This window comes from Chelonoidis abingdonii, chromosome 15 (assembly GCF_003597395.2).
Source record: "Chelonoidis abingdonii isolate Lonesome George chromosome 15, CheloAbing_2.0, whole genome shotgun sequence".
NCBI lineage: Eukaryota > Metazoa > Chordata > Testudines > Testudinidae > Chelonoidis > Chelonoidis abingdonii.
Window position 1 is genome coordinate 43,899,836 of NC_133783.1, and position 14,454 is coordinate 43,914,289.

General features: G+C 39.7%; 1 protein-coding gene across 1 annotated transcript in view; it reads left to right on the forward strand.

The window, feature by feature from the left end:
• Positions 1 to 14,454, forward strand: part of ADAM12 (ADAM metallopeptidase domain 12) — a 305,398-nt gene that overhangs the window by 16,049 nt on the left and 274,895 nt on the right. Inside the window, exon 2 of the mRNA XM_032794825.2 lies at positions 8,363 to 8,496. Within this exon, the coding sequence (XP_032650716.1) occupies positions 8,363 to 8,496 (134 nt within the window). The remainder of the gene's footprint in view (positions 1 to 8,362; positions 8,497 to 14,454) is intronic.

Genomic DNA, 14,454 nt, shown 5'->3' on the forward strand with positions numbered 1-14,454 from the left:
AAATAATTGTTTGTTTGACAATTTACAGAATTGTTTCTCAGAACGCTTTGGTGCTTAAATGTCTTGGGGAAGGGATGAGAGAATTTTACAAGTCAATACAATTCTGTGTGTAGTAGATGAGGTTATTTTTAATGTCTCCGAGTACTGTTAGTAGGGTAATGGGAAGTACCTCAGCAGACTGGTAGGTCTCTATTGTTTGAATCAGGTAAACAGTGTGTGTTTTGACTGGTGGTTAGAACAAAATACTAGATGAGTTGTAATCCAAGTCAAACTGCTGATCATTTGACTCTTACTTATGCCTCTGAAACTGACTAAAACAAATATGAACAAGAATTCTTACAATATACAGTACAACAAAATAGTGTCCAGTGGATCTTATCTCTCAAAGAATGAGTACCATCTTTGAAGCTGATCTGTGAAATACTCTTCATGTCTGTTACAGTGACCTTTTGGTTCTTATTTCAAGACACAGTGAAATCTTTATGTATATCCACTTAATGCGCTCTATGACTTAGGGATATTTTACATATGGCACAACACTTTACTAAGCATAATGCTAATAGTAATGTAGTGATTACAAATCCTGGTGCAGAGTCCTTTCTTATGTACTATGGACTTTGTTCTACCTTAATATCAGGAAAGCATAATTCCCTCATAAAATCTACACAGCCAATATGAAAAGCCTGAGTCATCTTCTCAAGCACAAAAAACATAAGGGCCTTATTCTGATCTCACCAGAGTAAATTGTGCAATTCCATTGAAGTCAGTGAAATTATAACCAGTGCAAGTGAGATCAGAATCAGGCCCTTAATTATCAAAGAAAGACTCTAATCTGAAAGGTGACTGTATAAAAATGGCTCGTCTTTACTCATCAGAACTTCTTCCTTTGTGTATTCAGGATCATATCTGCTCACTTCTGTGATTAAAATAACATTTTACTGGTTTTTACACTTGTCAGTCCTGGAGAGCCGATAGGATAGGGAACATAATTGGAGACCAAGCCATACATGTAGAGCAGGCTGGGCTGAGTTGTGAGGGGCGATGAAGGTGAGGGCAAGACATTTTAAATTTCTTCTGATGGTCAAGGGGAATCTAGTGAAGCAATTTAAACTGTGGGAGTGACAAGGTGGCATTGATAGGCAAGGAAATGGTTTTGTCTGTGACATTTTGGAGGACTGGAGGAGAGTGAACTTGGTATCTGAGAGGCAAGAGAGAAAGAGGTTGCAGTAGTCAAGTGGGAGATGACATGGGGGGTGGACGAGTGTTTTACCTTTGAGAGTGGAAAGGAATATTGTGGAAAAAGTAGCAACAATATTCATGAATGTGTGAGAAGAGGGAGACATCAAAGATGATGCTGTGATTATGAGCCTAAGACACAAGGAGGATGGTGGTGACAGGGATTGGGAATAAAAGTAAGTTCCATTTTGGTCATATTGAGCATGAGCTGACAGTGGCTGTCCAAGGTCATACCTGTTAGAGAGATGTGGATCTGAGTGCAGAAGAACAGGCCAGGCTCAGTGAGGTAGACTTATCTCTATACTGACAACTCGCAATAGTAGAAACCATGGGAGCAGGTGAAGTCTCCAAGGAATAAGATGTAGAGTGGTGAAAAGGAAGAAGCTGGGAGAGAAACCCTTTATGACTTTTATGGAGAAAGGAGAGGGAAGAGGAGGAAAAGCTACCAAAGGAAGCAGTAAAAGAGGTAGGAGAAGTAGAGAGAGAGAGAAAACAGTGAGTAGACCGGATTACAGAAGCAAAAGGAAAACAAGCTGTTCCAAAAGCATATGTGATCAACAGCACTTCAGGAGAATATGAAAGAAGTAGAGAACTTGAGACTTATTAACCACTTGTAGAAAGTACTTTATCTCTTGGTCTTTATGTAACTGAAAAAAGAATAAAGGGGCACTGCATCAGATTGTGGGTAGCATATGGATCATAAGAATTATCTTCAGTGCATACTGAAAATAGAAAATAACGTTAGATATTACTGTGAAACTTTTCTACGTGAACAATGTGAGACATAATCCTCAGTGAAGCAGAAGTAAAGAGGATTCTACTAAAAAGGAAAATAGGTGGGTGATTATAACAAGAGAAAACTAGATCTAATGAAGGCTTATGGAGATACAAAGGGTCTGATCTCTCCTTTCATGCATTTTTACCCCAGTCTAAGCTTGCTGACTTATTATTTTATTGTTTTGTGTTACTGTGACATCTAGAGACCCTCAATAAATATCGGAGCCTTGCGGTGCTAGGTATCGCACAAACACAATGATAGTGCTGGCCCTAGAGAATTTACAATCTAAATAGACAAAGCAGCCAAAGAGTAGAAGAAAAGAATGATTATGGGAAACTGAGGCACAGAACGATGAAATGACTTGATCAAAGTCACACAGGCAGTCTGTGGCAGGGCTAGGAACTGAAAAAAGGTCTCATAGACCTTAAGGCCAGAAGGGACAATCGTGATCATCTAGTCTGACCTCCTGCACATTGCAGGCCACAGAACTTCACCCACCCACTTCTGTAATAGATCCCTAACCTCTGACTGAGTTACAGAAGTCCTCAAATCACGATTTAAAGCCTTCAAGTTACAGAGAATTCACCGTTTATACCAGTTTAAACCTGCAAGTAACCCATGCCCCATCCTACAGAGAAAGGTGAACCCCCCACCAGGGTCTCTGCCAATCTGATCCCAAATATGATGATCAGTTAAACCCTGAGCATGTGGGCAAGACCCATCATTAGATACCTGGGAAAGAATTCTCGATAGTAACTCTGAGCCCTCCCATCTAGTGTCCCATCGTTGGCCATTGTGGATATTGCTGCTAGCAGTCGCAGATCGGCTACCTGCCATTGTAGGCGGTCTCGTCATACCATCCCCTCCATAAATTTATCCAGCTTAATCTTGAAGCCAGTTAGTTTTGTTTTGCCCCCACTGCTCCCCTTGGAAGGCTGTTCCAGAACTTCACTCCTCTGATAGTTAGAAACCTTCATCTAATTTCAAGCCTAAACTTGTTGATGGACAGTTTATATTCATTTGTTCTTGTCCACATTGGTGCTTAACTTAAATCATTCCTCTTCTTCCCTAGTATTTATTACTTTGATGTATTTGTAGAGAGCTATCGTATCTCCCCTCAGCCTCCTTTTGGTTAGGCTAAACAAGCCAAGCTCTTTGAGTCTCCTTTCATAAGGCAGATTTTTCATTCCTTGGATCATTCTAGTAGCTCTTCTCTGCACCTGTTCCAGTTTGAATTAATCTTTCTTAAAACACGGGAGATCAGAATTGCTCACAGTATACCAGATGAGGTCTCACCAGTGCCTTGTATAATGGTATTAATACTTCCCTCTCTTTACTGGAAATACCTTGCCTGATGCATCCTAGCACTGCATTAGCCTTTTTCATAGCTGCATCACATTGGTGGTTCATAAGCATCCTGTGATCAACCCATATATCCAGGTCTTTCTCCTCCTCTGTCACATAAGTCCCCTGTTTACATCAAAAATTCTTGTTGTTAGTCTCTAAGAGTGTGACTTTACACTTCTAAATTTTGTCCTATTTCTGTTACTCCAGTTTTCAAGGTCCTCCAGCTCTTCTTGTATGATATTACAGTCCCCCTCTTTATTGGCTATGCCTCCCAATTTTGTGTCGTCCTCACATTTTATTAGCAGAGTTGCACTTTTTATGCCAAGGTCACTAATGAAAATGTTAAATGAGATTGTTCCCAAGAACAATCCCTGAGGAATTCCACTACTAATCTCTCTCCAGCCTAACAGTTGACCTTTTCAGTTGTAGTTTCCCCTTTAACCAGTTTCTTATCCACCTTTCAGTTCTCATATTAATCCCCATCTTCTCCAATTTAGCTAATAATTTCCCATGTGGAACTGTATGAAATGCCTCTCACTGAAATCCAGATAGATTAGATCTACTGCATTTCCTTCTTCTAAAAAAATCCAGTATCTTCTCAAAAAAGGAGAGATTAGATCTGGCACAATCTACCTTTTATAAAACCATGTTGTTTTTTTACCCATAATTACTGTTTACCTTTATTTCCTTAACCACTTTCTCTTTCAAAATTTGTTCCAAGACCTTGCATACAATTGAAGTCAAACTAACAAGCCTGTGGTTTTGAGGATCACCCTTTTCCTCTTTCTTAAAAATAGGAACTGTATTGGCAATTCTCCAGTGATAGGGTATGACCCCCCAAGTTTATAGATTTATTAAAGATCCTTGCTATTAAGCTTGCAATTTCATGTGTCAGTTCCTTTAATATTCTTGGATGGAGATGATCTAGGCCTCCTGTTTTAGTCCCATTAAGCTGTTTGAGTTTGACTTCCACCACTGATTTGGCAATTTCTACTTCTATATCCTCGTTTCACCTAGTCACTCTGGTATCATCCCATGTTGAGCCATGCCTAGATTCTCTTTAATCTTCACCCCATCCTCTGTGTTTAGCGGTCTCCTGAGTCTCATTCCAGTGCCTTAATCATAAGATCATTTTCCTGCACTTGAGTAGAGTTAACGCCTATTTTAACCTGAGAACATGACAGTAGAACCAGGCTCAATATGTGAGGGTTGAGAGGGCAGTTAATAGATTAAGAAAATAGCAGGTAAATCCATAAAAAACAGACATGTCTTTTCTATTCAAACTGGCCAATGACTTTGTTACCCTTATACACGAATTCTCTCATTAGTCCACTCATGGCGAAATCAGCACCAAATATTAATTGAGCTCAAATACACATTGGTCCACCTTTTACCTTTAGGAGGAAAATCATGTCTCCTTGCCTTTATTTCAGCTACCATGGAGGGAGTCCTCGCAGTGGAACCAGGGGGGTTCTACCGTGGAAGAATGTATGTAGAATTCTGGGAACCCATACTTGTGGGCCTCATTCTATGTGGTGAGGATTCCCTGGTGTTCACTACTATGGTGGAGGCTGAGAGAAGAGCACTGCTTCAGCCATCTAATGCTTCCACCAATTAGCTCTGCTTCACCACCAGCATATCTGGGCAGTGTCCTGCTCAGCTACTCAGGCTGGACATTGATATGGGATTGCATGGCTGTATCTGAGGGCAAAATAGGGTCCACTATTCTGAGCTGTCCTGTATTTCTGTGTTCGTTTTCCTTCTATTCATTGACGACAGACACCAATTCTTCCAGGCTTCTTTTGACTGCTTGATTTCTGTTTGCATTCCTCCCTTTTAATTGGATTGTTATGGATTCTATTTTAATTTCTTACTGTTTACTTATCTCTCCACCAGACACCCTACCATATATCTATATACCTATGTTCAGTACAGGTACCATAGCTCTTTTTCATATCCTGTCATAAACATACAGCTAAGAGTAGCATAAAATCCCTCTTTACCATGTAAAAGGTTAATCCCTTCTTTATGTGTAAAGGGTTAAGAAGCTGAAATAACCTGGTTAGCACCTGACCAAAAGGACCAATAAGGGGAGAAGATACTTTTAAATCTGTGGGGGAAGGTTTTTGTTTTGGGTTCCTTTGTTCTCTCCGGATCAGCGAGGAACCAGGGCAGGGAGAATATATCTCCCAAATCCATATCTGAACTAAGCATCTAATATTACAAAAATAGTAAGTAATAGCAAGAAAATGTGTTAAATTATCTTTTGTTTTAGCTTGTGAATTTTCCCTGTACTAAGAGGGAGGTTTATCCCTGTTTTTGTAACTTTAAAGTTTTGCCTAGAGGGAAAATCCTCTGTGTTTTAAATCTAATTACCCTGTAAATTATCTTCCATCATGATTTTATGAAGGTGCTTCTTTTACTTTTTCTTTATAATAAAGTTCTGTTTTTTAAGAATCTAATTGGGTTTTTAGTGTCCTAAAAATCTAAGGGTCTGGTCTGTGCTCACCTTGGTCACGCTCAAGCTTTCCCGGGAAAGGGGGCGAAGGAGCCGAGGGGAACATTTTGGGGAAACAGGAACTCCAAGTGATTCTTTTCCTGAATCTTTGTCTAACTCACTTGGTGGTGGCAGCAATACTCATCCAAAGACAAGGAAGTATTTGTGCCTTGGGGAAGTTTTTAACCTAAGCTGGTAGAAATAAGCTTAGGGAGTCTTTCATATGGGTCCCCACATCTGTACCCCGAAGTTCAGAGTGGAGAGGGGACTCTAACATATCCACACCTTTTCTCATCATATAAATACCTCTTCTCTCTCTACTTGCTTCATTAGCTCCTTTTTTTTGTCTATCCAGGTTATACTTTAAAGCATTGCAGTCAAAGTCTCATTTTAACTCTTTCTTTTTTTTGCCTGCAGCCTACTTAACTTTTATTTTCTGGAGTGTTTACATTTTTGTCAGTTATACAGCGCTGTACCACTGAGCAATGAGTGGGTATGTAGATTTGTAGTAAAAGCATTGCATTGACAGGTGGATTCTGTTTAGTACAATATTTCAGGAATAGGAACTACTTGTGAGGGACAAAAGTAGCTCTTTCACTTCCTTCACCTGTATGCAGCTATGTAAAGGATAGACCACATTTTAGAGACTTTGCCAAGTACAGAAAAATGATACTATAGCTAGAGGTGCTCCATATCCTAAAGAGGGGGCATGGCTGGATGGTGTGGGACAGGAGTGTAATAAGAACCTTGACTTTCTTCTCTGCCTCCCCCCATGCCAACATGGGAGCCATCCCATTTTATATCAATTAAGATTTATTTTTAGCACCAATCCAGAGCCTGTTAGGGGGATTTTTAGAGCTGTTCTCTTTGACAAGCATAATACTATTAGTATTTTGGAGAGAAAAATGCCAATTAAATTATGTTGCGTGCAGATGGCTATTTTATTTTTTGACATTGTAATATGAATCTAAGTAATCTGACTGTGTAGGTAGAGCATTAACTCAGGGCTCATGTTCTCTCTCAGATATTTTCTTCACTGATGTGCATCCTGGACACATAGGGATTCTAACTAAATACTTTGTAACCAGCTTGAGTGTCTAGATAGAGGAGTTTGAGACCACTAAGATAAGTGAGTATTAAGGCTTTTGGTGAATAAAGTTCATATTAACTTGTTAAGTGGAGCACAACTGCAGTTTGCTACGTGGAGAAGGATAGCATGGTGTAGATTAAAAAGAGATTTGGGGAATAATAAAAAGTCTAGGATTAAAATTGCTAAACCCTTTGTGCACAGTAAACTTGGAGGTTTCAGTAACCGAAAACTGTATCATTATGTCTGTGCAGTGATTCAAATGTTCAAACTATGAGGACTAACTGACTCAGCCAAAGAAATGGAAAGAACATAAGAGGAAATCAGTGATCATCATCTATCTTTTAGGGAACTAACACTAAGTAACAAGCAGAGAAGGATGCTTAAATTACACAAGAGAAATCAAGGATCTGGTTACACAGAAGAGAAATCCTAAATACTTTTTTATGTATACTGTGGGTCTGATCATGCCAACATACAGCTGAAGGGCAATGATCCATCCCCCTGTTAACTTCTTACCTTGAATATGGAATAATAATCCTGATAAAATCTGAACTATACTACCTCATCCTCCTTCGCATCCCTCTTTAAGGCTCTCCTTAGCCATGAGGGCTGCAGAACCCAATCTGTTGATTTTGGCTAAACAGACCAACTATTCCACTTGTCCTTCTTTCCTTCTCCTACTGCAAATCTAAAGACACAAAAAATAAGTACAATATACGTAACTAACTTAACAGTGGCAATTCTTTACCAGGTTTGTTGCTCATCATGTTGTATCTCCATGTCCTACCCTTTGTCTATGTCTTTAGATTATAAGCCCTTAAGGGTAGGGATTGTCTCGTTTCTGGGTTTGTACGGCATCCAGCACAACAGGGCCTCAAAACTGATCAGGAGCTTTGACCACTACCCTAATATAAATATTTACTATAACTACTACCTCTGCGTCGTGTTAAATAGCGGCTGCTGTTATTAATTAATTTCTCTACTTTGCAGTATGGAGTTGGGGGTCCAAATGTTATAAAATGGCACCTGGGCTGGACATCTCATTTTAAGACTGGGGGTTTCAACTGCTCATGAGCTACTGCTGCTCTAGTTCTGCTACTTCGAGCCACTGAATCCTTCTTTACACTCTCCCATCCAGCCTCTATTTTCATTGCGTTTTTTACAGAAGTGCAAAGTTTCCTGAAAAGTAGAAATAGCCTTGACAGCCATAGGGTTCTGTCCCCTGTTCTCTTAGAATTCAGTGAGGATTTTGCCATTGATTTCAATGGAAAGAAGCATCTGCCCGTTATGTTTTAATATTTCATTCTTCCTTGAACTTATTGTGTGTTGAAATATTCTGCCAAGTCACCTTAATAAGGATTATGTTGTCAGATCCTATTTCCTACTAACACACAACTTTTTTTTCCTATCCCAGGAGAGAATGCGGACAGTAAATTGGAATCCTCCAGGCAACAGATGTCAAAGAACCAGTCAGAACATTATGAGATAATAATTCCCTACATTTTGAATGGAGAACAATGGAAACCAATAAATACCATTGATTCAAAGGTTAGTTTTCATTTTGCTAACTATTGTAGTACAACATTATGCAACAACTGAAAGACTTTACATGAAAACAAATGACTACACTTCACTACTAAAATGTCTGCCAGCTAGACGTGATTATTTGCCTAATTTGAATGAAATCTTTAAAAAAAAGTGAGATCTTTGAGTGGTTAAAATGAACTCTTGCCTCAGTTCAAAGTGACATTTTATTTTTTATAGCAAAAAGGTAAATTTCAAGAAAACATAACTACAGTATTCTGAGAGAGGTTAACATTAATTGCTTGAAATCTGTTGACAAGTTTTGACAAACATTTGTGGGTTTTTTGTTCTTCAGATAGGAATCTGGGAAAGAAAGCACAGGGATGACTTTGGAAGGGAAGGGGTTTGAAAGGTCACTTAGAGAAATGGAAGATTTTAGGAAGGTTAGGAAAGATATTTTTGTAAAAGACAAGGCTGGGCTTAATAAAACGTCAGTGTATGCAACTGACTATATTCTACTTTTATGCACCTGCTCTCTCACAAATCCTGGGACCATTCACCCCGGAGTAACTTAGAACATATATGTAAGTACTCTGTGACAAGGACTGCTCCCTGTAGCTTACAGTAATGTTGCTTGTTAGGGCCAGTTCAAGACATTGTGTATCGCCCATAGAGGGGTTTGTGCCTAGTCATGCTGCTCAAGGAGCTGTCAAGGGAATGAATTCTGAGGGAGGCACAGTTTGCTCCCTGCTTTCCTGCTTGCTTCAGGGGGGAAATAATCTGCAACTGACTGTAACCAGTTAGATTGCTTCCCCCTTAGCAGTGGCTCAGATCTGGTGGTCAGCGCTGTAGAGGAAGGTGGAGCCAAGCCAGTGCCTATTTCCAGTCCCACCCACATTTCAGCTGGCACATGGAGGAGGAGGACCACCCCCACTGAGCTTTCTTTCCCCTCTCATGCACGCATTGATGATGCAGGTGGACTGCACAAAGGAGTAAAAGGACATTTTATGCCACTTAGTTTTCCTCATGGGCATATAGATCAAGTGCCCAACTTGCCCCCTAACTTTTGGATGCAAATTTTTGTTTTGTTCCAATTCACTTTTTGAATTATTCCAAAAGTCATGTATGAAAAATAACGTGTAAATGAAACAAAAGCTTAGCAAAAAAAAAGTGGAGTTGTACTATAATTTAAAAACCTTTTACAGGAAATCGTATTAAATTACCGTAAGTGCTCTCCTTTTGAGGGACACTGCTTTTGAGTTGTGCTAACTAGCAATTGACAGAAGTGGATGTGAAGAGATTTTAAAGCAATGGATGAGACTTCTTTTAAAAAATTTCATATTTAAATTTTTCTTCCTTTTTTTTTCAAATTGGAAAGAAAGAATAGTCATATCTTTTTTGAATTTGAATTTCTGTCCTCACTAGACTGATGTTGTTGTGAATCTATAAAAATGTGAAATATTATGAGAGAAAAACTGGGATGGCTTTGTCCTAAATGTATGTGCAAGTCTATTTTTAGAACATTTAATTGGAAACAGATGTTCTCCTTGTAGAGTACTTCAGGCTGCTGTAGTTTTCTGAAAGGGTTACAATGGAGTACCTTTTATGTGAGTAATGATAATGATTTATATCATTAATTCGTTTCCCAGATTTGCTTGCAGTTTAAGATGAACATTAGAAAAGATTTGTGGTTTGGTAGAGAGATCCATTTGCTGTGTCAGCACTTCTTAAAAATATTTCTCTTCCATGGAAACTGTTATAAATTAAATACATAAGTGCAGATCAAGCTGTGGGAAGAACAACAATGTTATACTGGTTGAGGGAGAAAAATTATGAATAGCTTTTCATGTTATTGATCAAAAGCAGGAAAGTTAAACAATGTGTTGGGAGTTAAGTAAGATCCTTTGTTCTTTACCTCTTTGAAAGCGTGCCACCATTTTTGTTTTGTTTTACTGTATATTCTTAGTGAGAGGTAACCAGGGGAGTTACACTGTAGTAGAAAATATAGAAAGGTAAACAATTCAATCATTGTATGTGTGTAATGCTGAAGTATTAGTTACTTGGGTATGTACTTCAAAATAGATAATTACAATTTGCTGTGTTCACCCAGGCAGTAATCTACTTTGATCTCAAAAAGTTTAAAGTAGGTTGATCCTGCTTATCACTTTTATGGGAGAGCATCAAATTAAACACAGAGAATTGTGTTGGTCATTCAGTAGATCACTCTAGCTCTGCCCCCTAAGGCAAGATTCTCTTCTCAGTTATTCCAGTGCTTGATGGAGATATGCCTGATTTACATTGGAGTATCTGAGATCAGAACCTGATCCTGAATTAACACTGAAGCAGTGTCTCATGCAAGGGACCACCCATGCAGAATAACCAGTAGAATTGGGTGATAGCACCCAGTCTTGCTTAACTAAAATGAGTTAAAGCTGTCATTGATGGCAGTAGGACTGGGACTCAAACTCTCAACAAAAAAAAATTGTTAACCTTCTTAATTGCAGCCTATTTTTTATAAATATAACTGACACATGAGCTTTCAAGGATACCTAACAATATGGGAAATTCAGGGGGAAATTATAAGCCATTTTCAAGCAAGAAGGGATTAAAAAAAGTGGTAGGAGAAAAAACCAAAATTTCAAATCAGGATAATTTGAAATGACCTGTCATTCAAAATTAATCTCGTGATTTTTTTTCAAACTGTGCAGAAACAAAGGAAGACTTTTATAATGGAAGTTGGAACATTAATATGGAAAATGATACTGCTTCTCTGAAATATATATATTTTATACATATCTATCCACACCCACAAACTAACTTATCACTTTATATTTAAACAAATAACCTAGCCATCTTTGACATAAGTTACAGAGGGACGTATATCTGTGATTGTGAATATACAACTCTCTATATTTGTGATTGTTAGAGAGCTCCAATATTGTATGCAGTATTGTTGTAGCTGTGTCAGTCCTAAGATATTAGAGAGACAAGGTGGATGAGGTAATCTCTTTTATTGGACCAACTTCTGAAGTTAGTCCAATAAAAGATATTACCTGACCCACCTTGTTTCTCTAAAGATTCATAAGGCATTTTTGGGTAAGAGTAGAACTGTTAGCCCCAGTGTTCTGACTAACCTCCAGTCTGAGTATTTAATTCTGCCCAACTACATTCCTTTCTTAGTTTTAGGTAGATATAGTATATTTTTTCTTGTGCTGCCCTAGGAACCAATCCTGCAAACACTTACTCCCAGGGGTAATGTCTATTATTGTGAGTAATCCAGTTGTCTCCAGTGGAACTACTTATGAGTAAGGTTATTCATGTGTGTGCTTGCAGATCCAGGCCCCTAAACAGTTGTGTGGCATTGCTGTGTGCTTTTAAGCAGCTGCCACATTACACAGAGATATGGCTGCTTTTTAGTGTTGGGAGAAATTATTCCTATATATGTGTGCATTAAAGAAGGTGCTGATAGTGGTATTATATTTTAAGGCTGAATTCCAACTTCCATTCTAACTCTCCCTTTTTACTTGTTCATAACTTTCCCTAACAAATCCATTTTAGTGCTGACATTTTCCATGCTTGGTCTCAGCCCAAAGGTGTTAGCAAAATCATTTCAGACGCTTTTGTGTTATTCAAGTGAAAAAGAAATACTCTCTCTTCAGTTGCTCCAGGCTGAATTTTCACTTCAAATCTGTTTTGAGACTTAAAAGTCAAGCCAATTTTGATGAAAGTTGGGCCAATAACTTTATAGTGCACAGTAGGACTTTTAAAATAAGAACTTTAAGGGACTATTTGCTTGGCCTCAACCTTCAGTCCTGCACTTGGTGTAATAACACCCTACTGGTAAGTCTGTAAGCCAGATCACTGAATCACAAGGAATTTAGAAAGACAAGTAATGATGCCTGAGTTAAAAATGGCTCTAATTGGAACTGGGGCCAGAGCCATGGTCAGGAGCCTGCCAAGCCCATCATTGCCACAGGGGAGAGAAATGCCAGGCCATCGTCAGGCTAGTTTACTAGCTCTGCTGCTGAAGCAAGTGGAGCATGTAAACCTCCAAAGCCAGTAAGATGCAAGTGGGTGGTGGGAAGAAAAAAGTCTTAACTAATGGGAACAGAATGGATGTAAAGATGGCAAAGTGCGTGCACAAGTAGCACTCTGAGCGGTTCTTCATGGTTTTGTTCATATGAGTGCTCCACATCAGGATGTGCATACACCCGCCTTCTGGATCGGAGATTTTTTTTTTTTTTGTCAGCAGTGTCCATGGGTCTACACCTGTGCCCAATGTATCCTCCAACTCTGGTATGAGAGTATAGAGCAGTGGTTCTTAACCTGCCGCCCAATCAGCTCACAGCTTCTGCCCATTGTTGTGGGCTGTATAGGTAGTATTGGATGCGGCCCACATAACAGGTTGAGAACCACTGGTATAAAGGGATGGGCTGACCCCTGCCTCTGCAGGTCAAGACAGAGTGTTGTGGTGTCTGCTAGCTAGCTACGCAGCTTACTTGGTTTTATTCTTTTATTTCTTAGTATTCCTTTCTGTTTAGTTTTATTGCTTTGTTTTGTTTTTTAACAGAAGCTGTGCTTTTGGGGGCCTCCCCCCTCCATTTCTGTGCAGCCAGGTCCTCCTTGCCCTTGGTCCCTGTTTTGTTTGCAGCCTTTCCTGCACAGGTTATGCCAAAATCCCTGAGTTTAATAGCGTGTCTTCTTCCCTTAGTGACAGGCATTCCAGCTGCCTCAGAGAGTCTCACTTCCTATCTAAGTTCCAACTACAAGGCCAGATTTACAAAGCTAAGGGAAGATAGACTCAAGCCCCTCCTTATGGAATGTTCCCTAAGACCTGCTGGGTCCATCACCGCCCAACTCTCTGGTATGTTGGCCTCAGGCACTCATAGTACTCTGATGATTTCTTCAGCCCTGGTAAGCAGAGGCCACGGGGCAGCTTCAGACACTTCAAAGCCTCTTAAAAGGAAAAGACCCAATTTCCCAGAGGGAGACTCTGAAAGAAGGGAAAAAAAACACTTCTGGAGTTCTTCAAGGTGTTTTGTCCCTATGGGTGATCAACCACCCGCTCATCCCCTCTGTTCCAGAGTCCTTGCCTCTGCACTTTGTGTTTGAGAAGGAACTGGAGCGGCAGTGGGTCTGCCCCTTGCCATATATCCGCATACCAACATGAAAATGTGTAGGTGTAGGTGTGGACCTGTGGACTCTGATGACAAAAAATCTGAGTTCATGAGAGCATGCTCATCCCAACTTTGAGTATTGATAGGGACAGAACATCTTGAATTCCAGTTACCGTACAGGTTAGTAACTTCTCGCACATCCTACAGGACTACACCACAGAGATGCACATATGGCTAATGCTACTGGCTGTGGACAAAACACAAATGGGAGGGTGTGAAAAAAGGCATAGCCAGGCCAAAATACCAGACATCTTCACACTGCCATAGTACATGCAAATCACTATCCAGAGCAGAGATGCAAGAACATGTTCCCTGCAACACGTTAGGCTGTCCCAATGTAGAATCCTACCCTCTGCTGACAGGATTTCTGTTAGCAAGCAGATACCTGCTGACGCGCCTGGCTTTTTGTCATTTGGCCAGAATTTGGTTCAGTTCTTAAAGCACTTTGGGATCCTTGGAGCTGAAAGGCACTGTGCGCATATGCAATATGATTCAGTGTGCATATGAACACATGAACTAGTCCCCATGTCTTACTAAATGAGTATAGACCTTGAATATATACTCTTCAAAATGTGAGCTATTCCCCCCCCCCAATTTTGTGGCATAGCATGTGAAGCGTTCAAATGCTGGTTTTCCCTTTCTCATTCTTTTTATGGCATTCATAAGGCACCCCATTGGCATTTTGGGAAAATAGGCATATGTGAAGACTGCAACAGGAGCAAGGGCCAGATTTACAAATGTATTTAGGTCCTAGTGGGATTTATATAACTGCCTAAGTAGGCTGGTTGCCTAATTCCCATTGGTG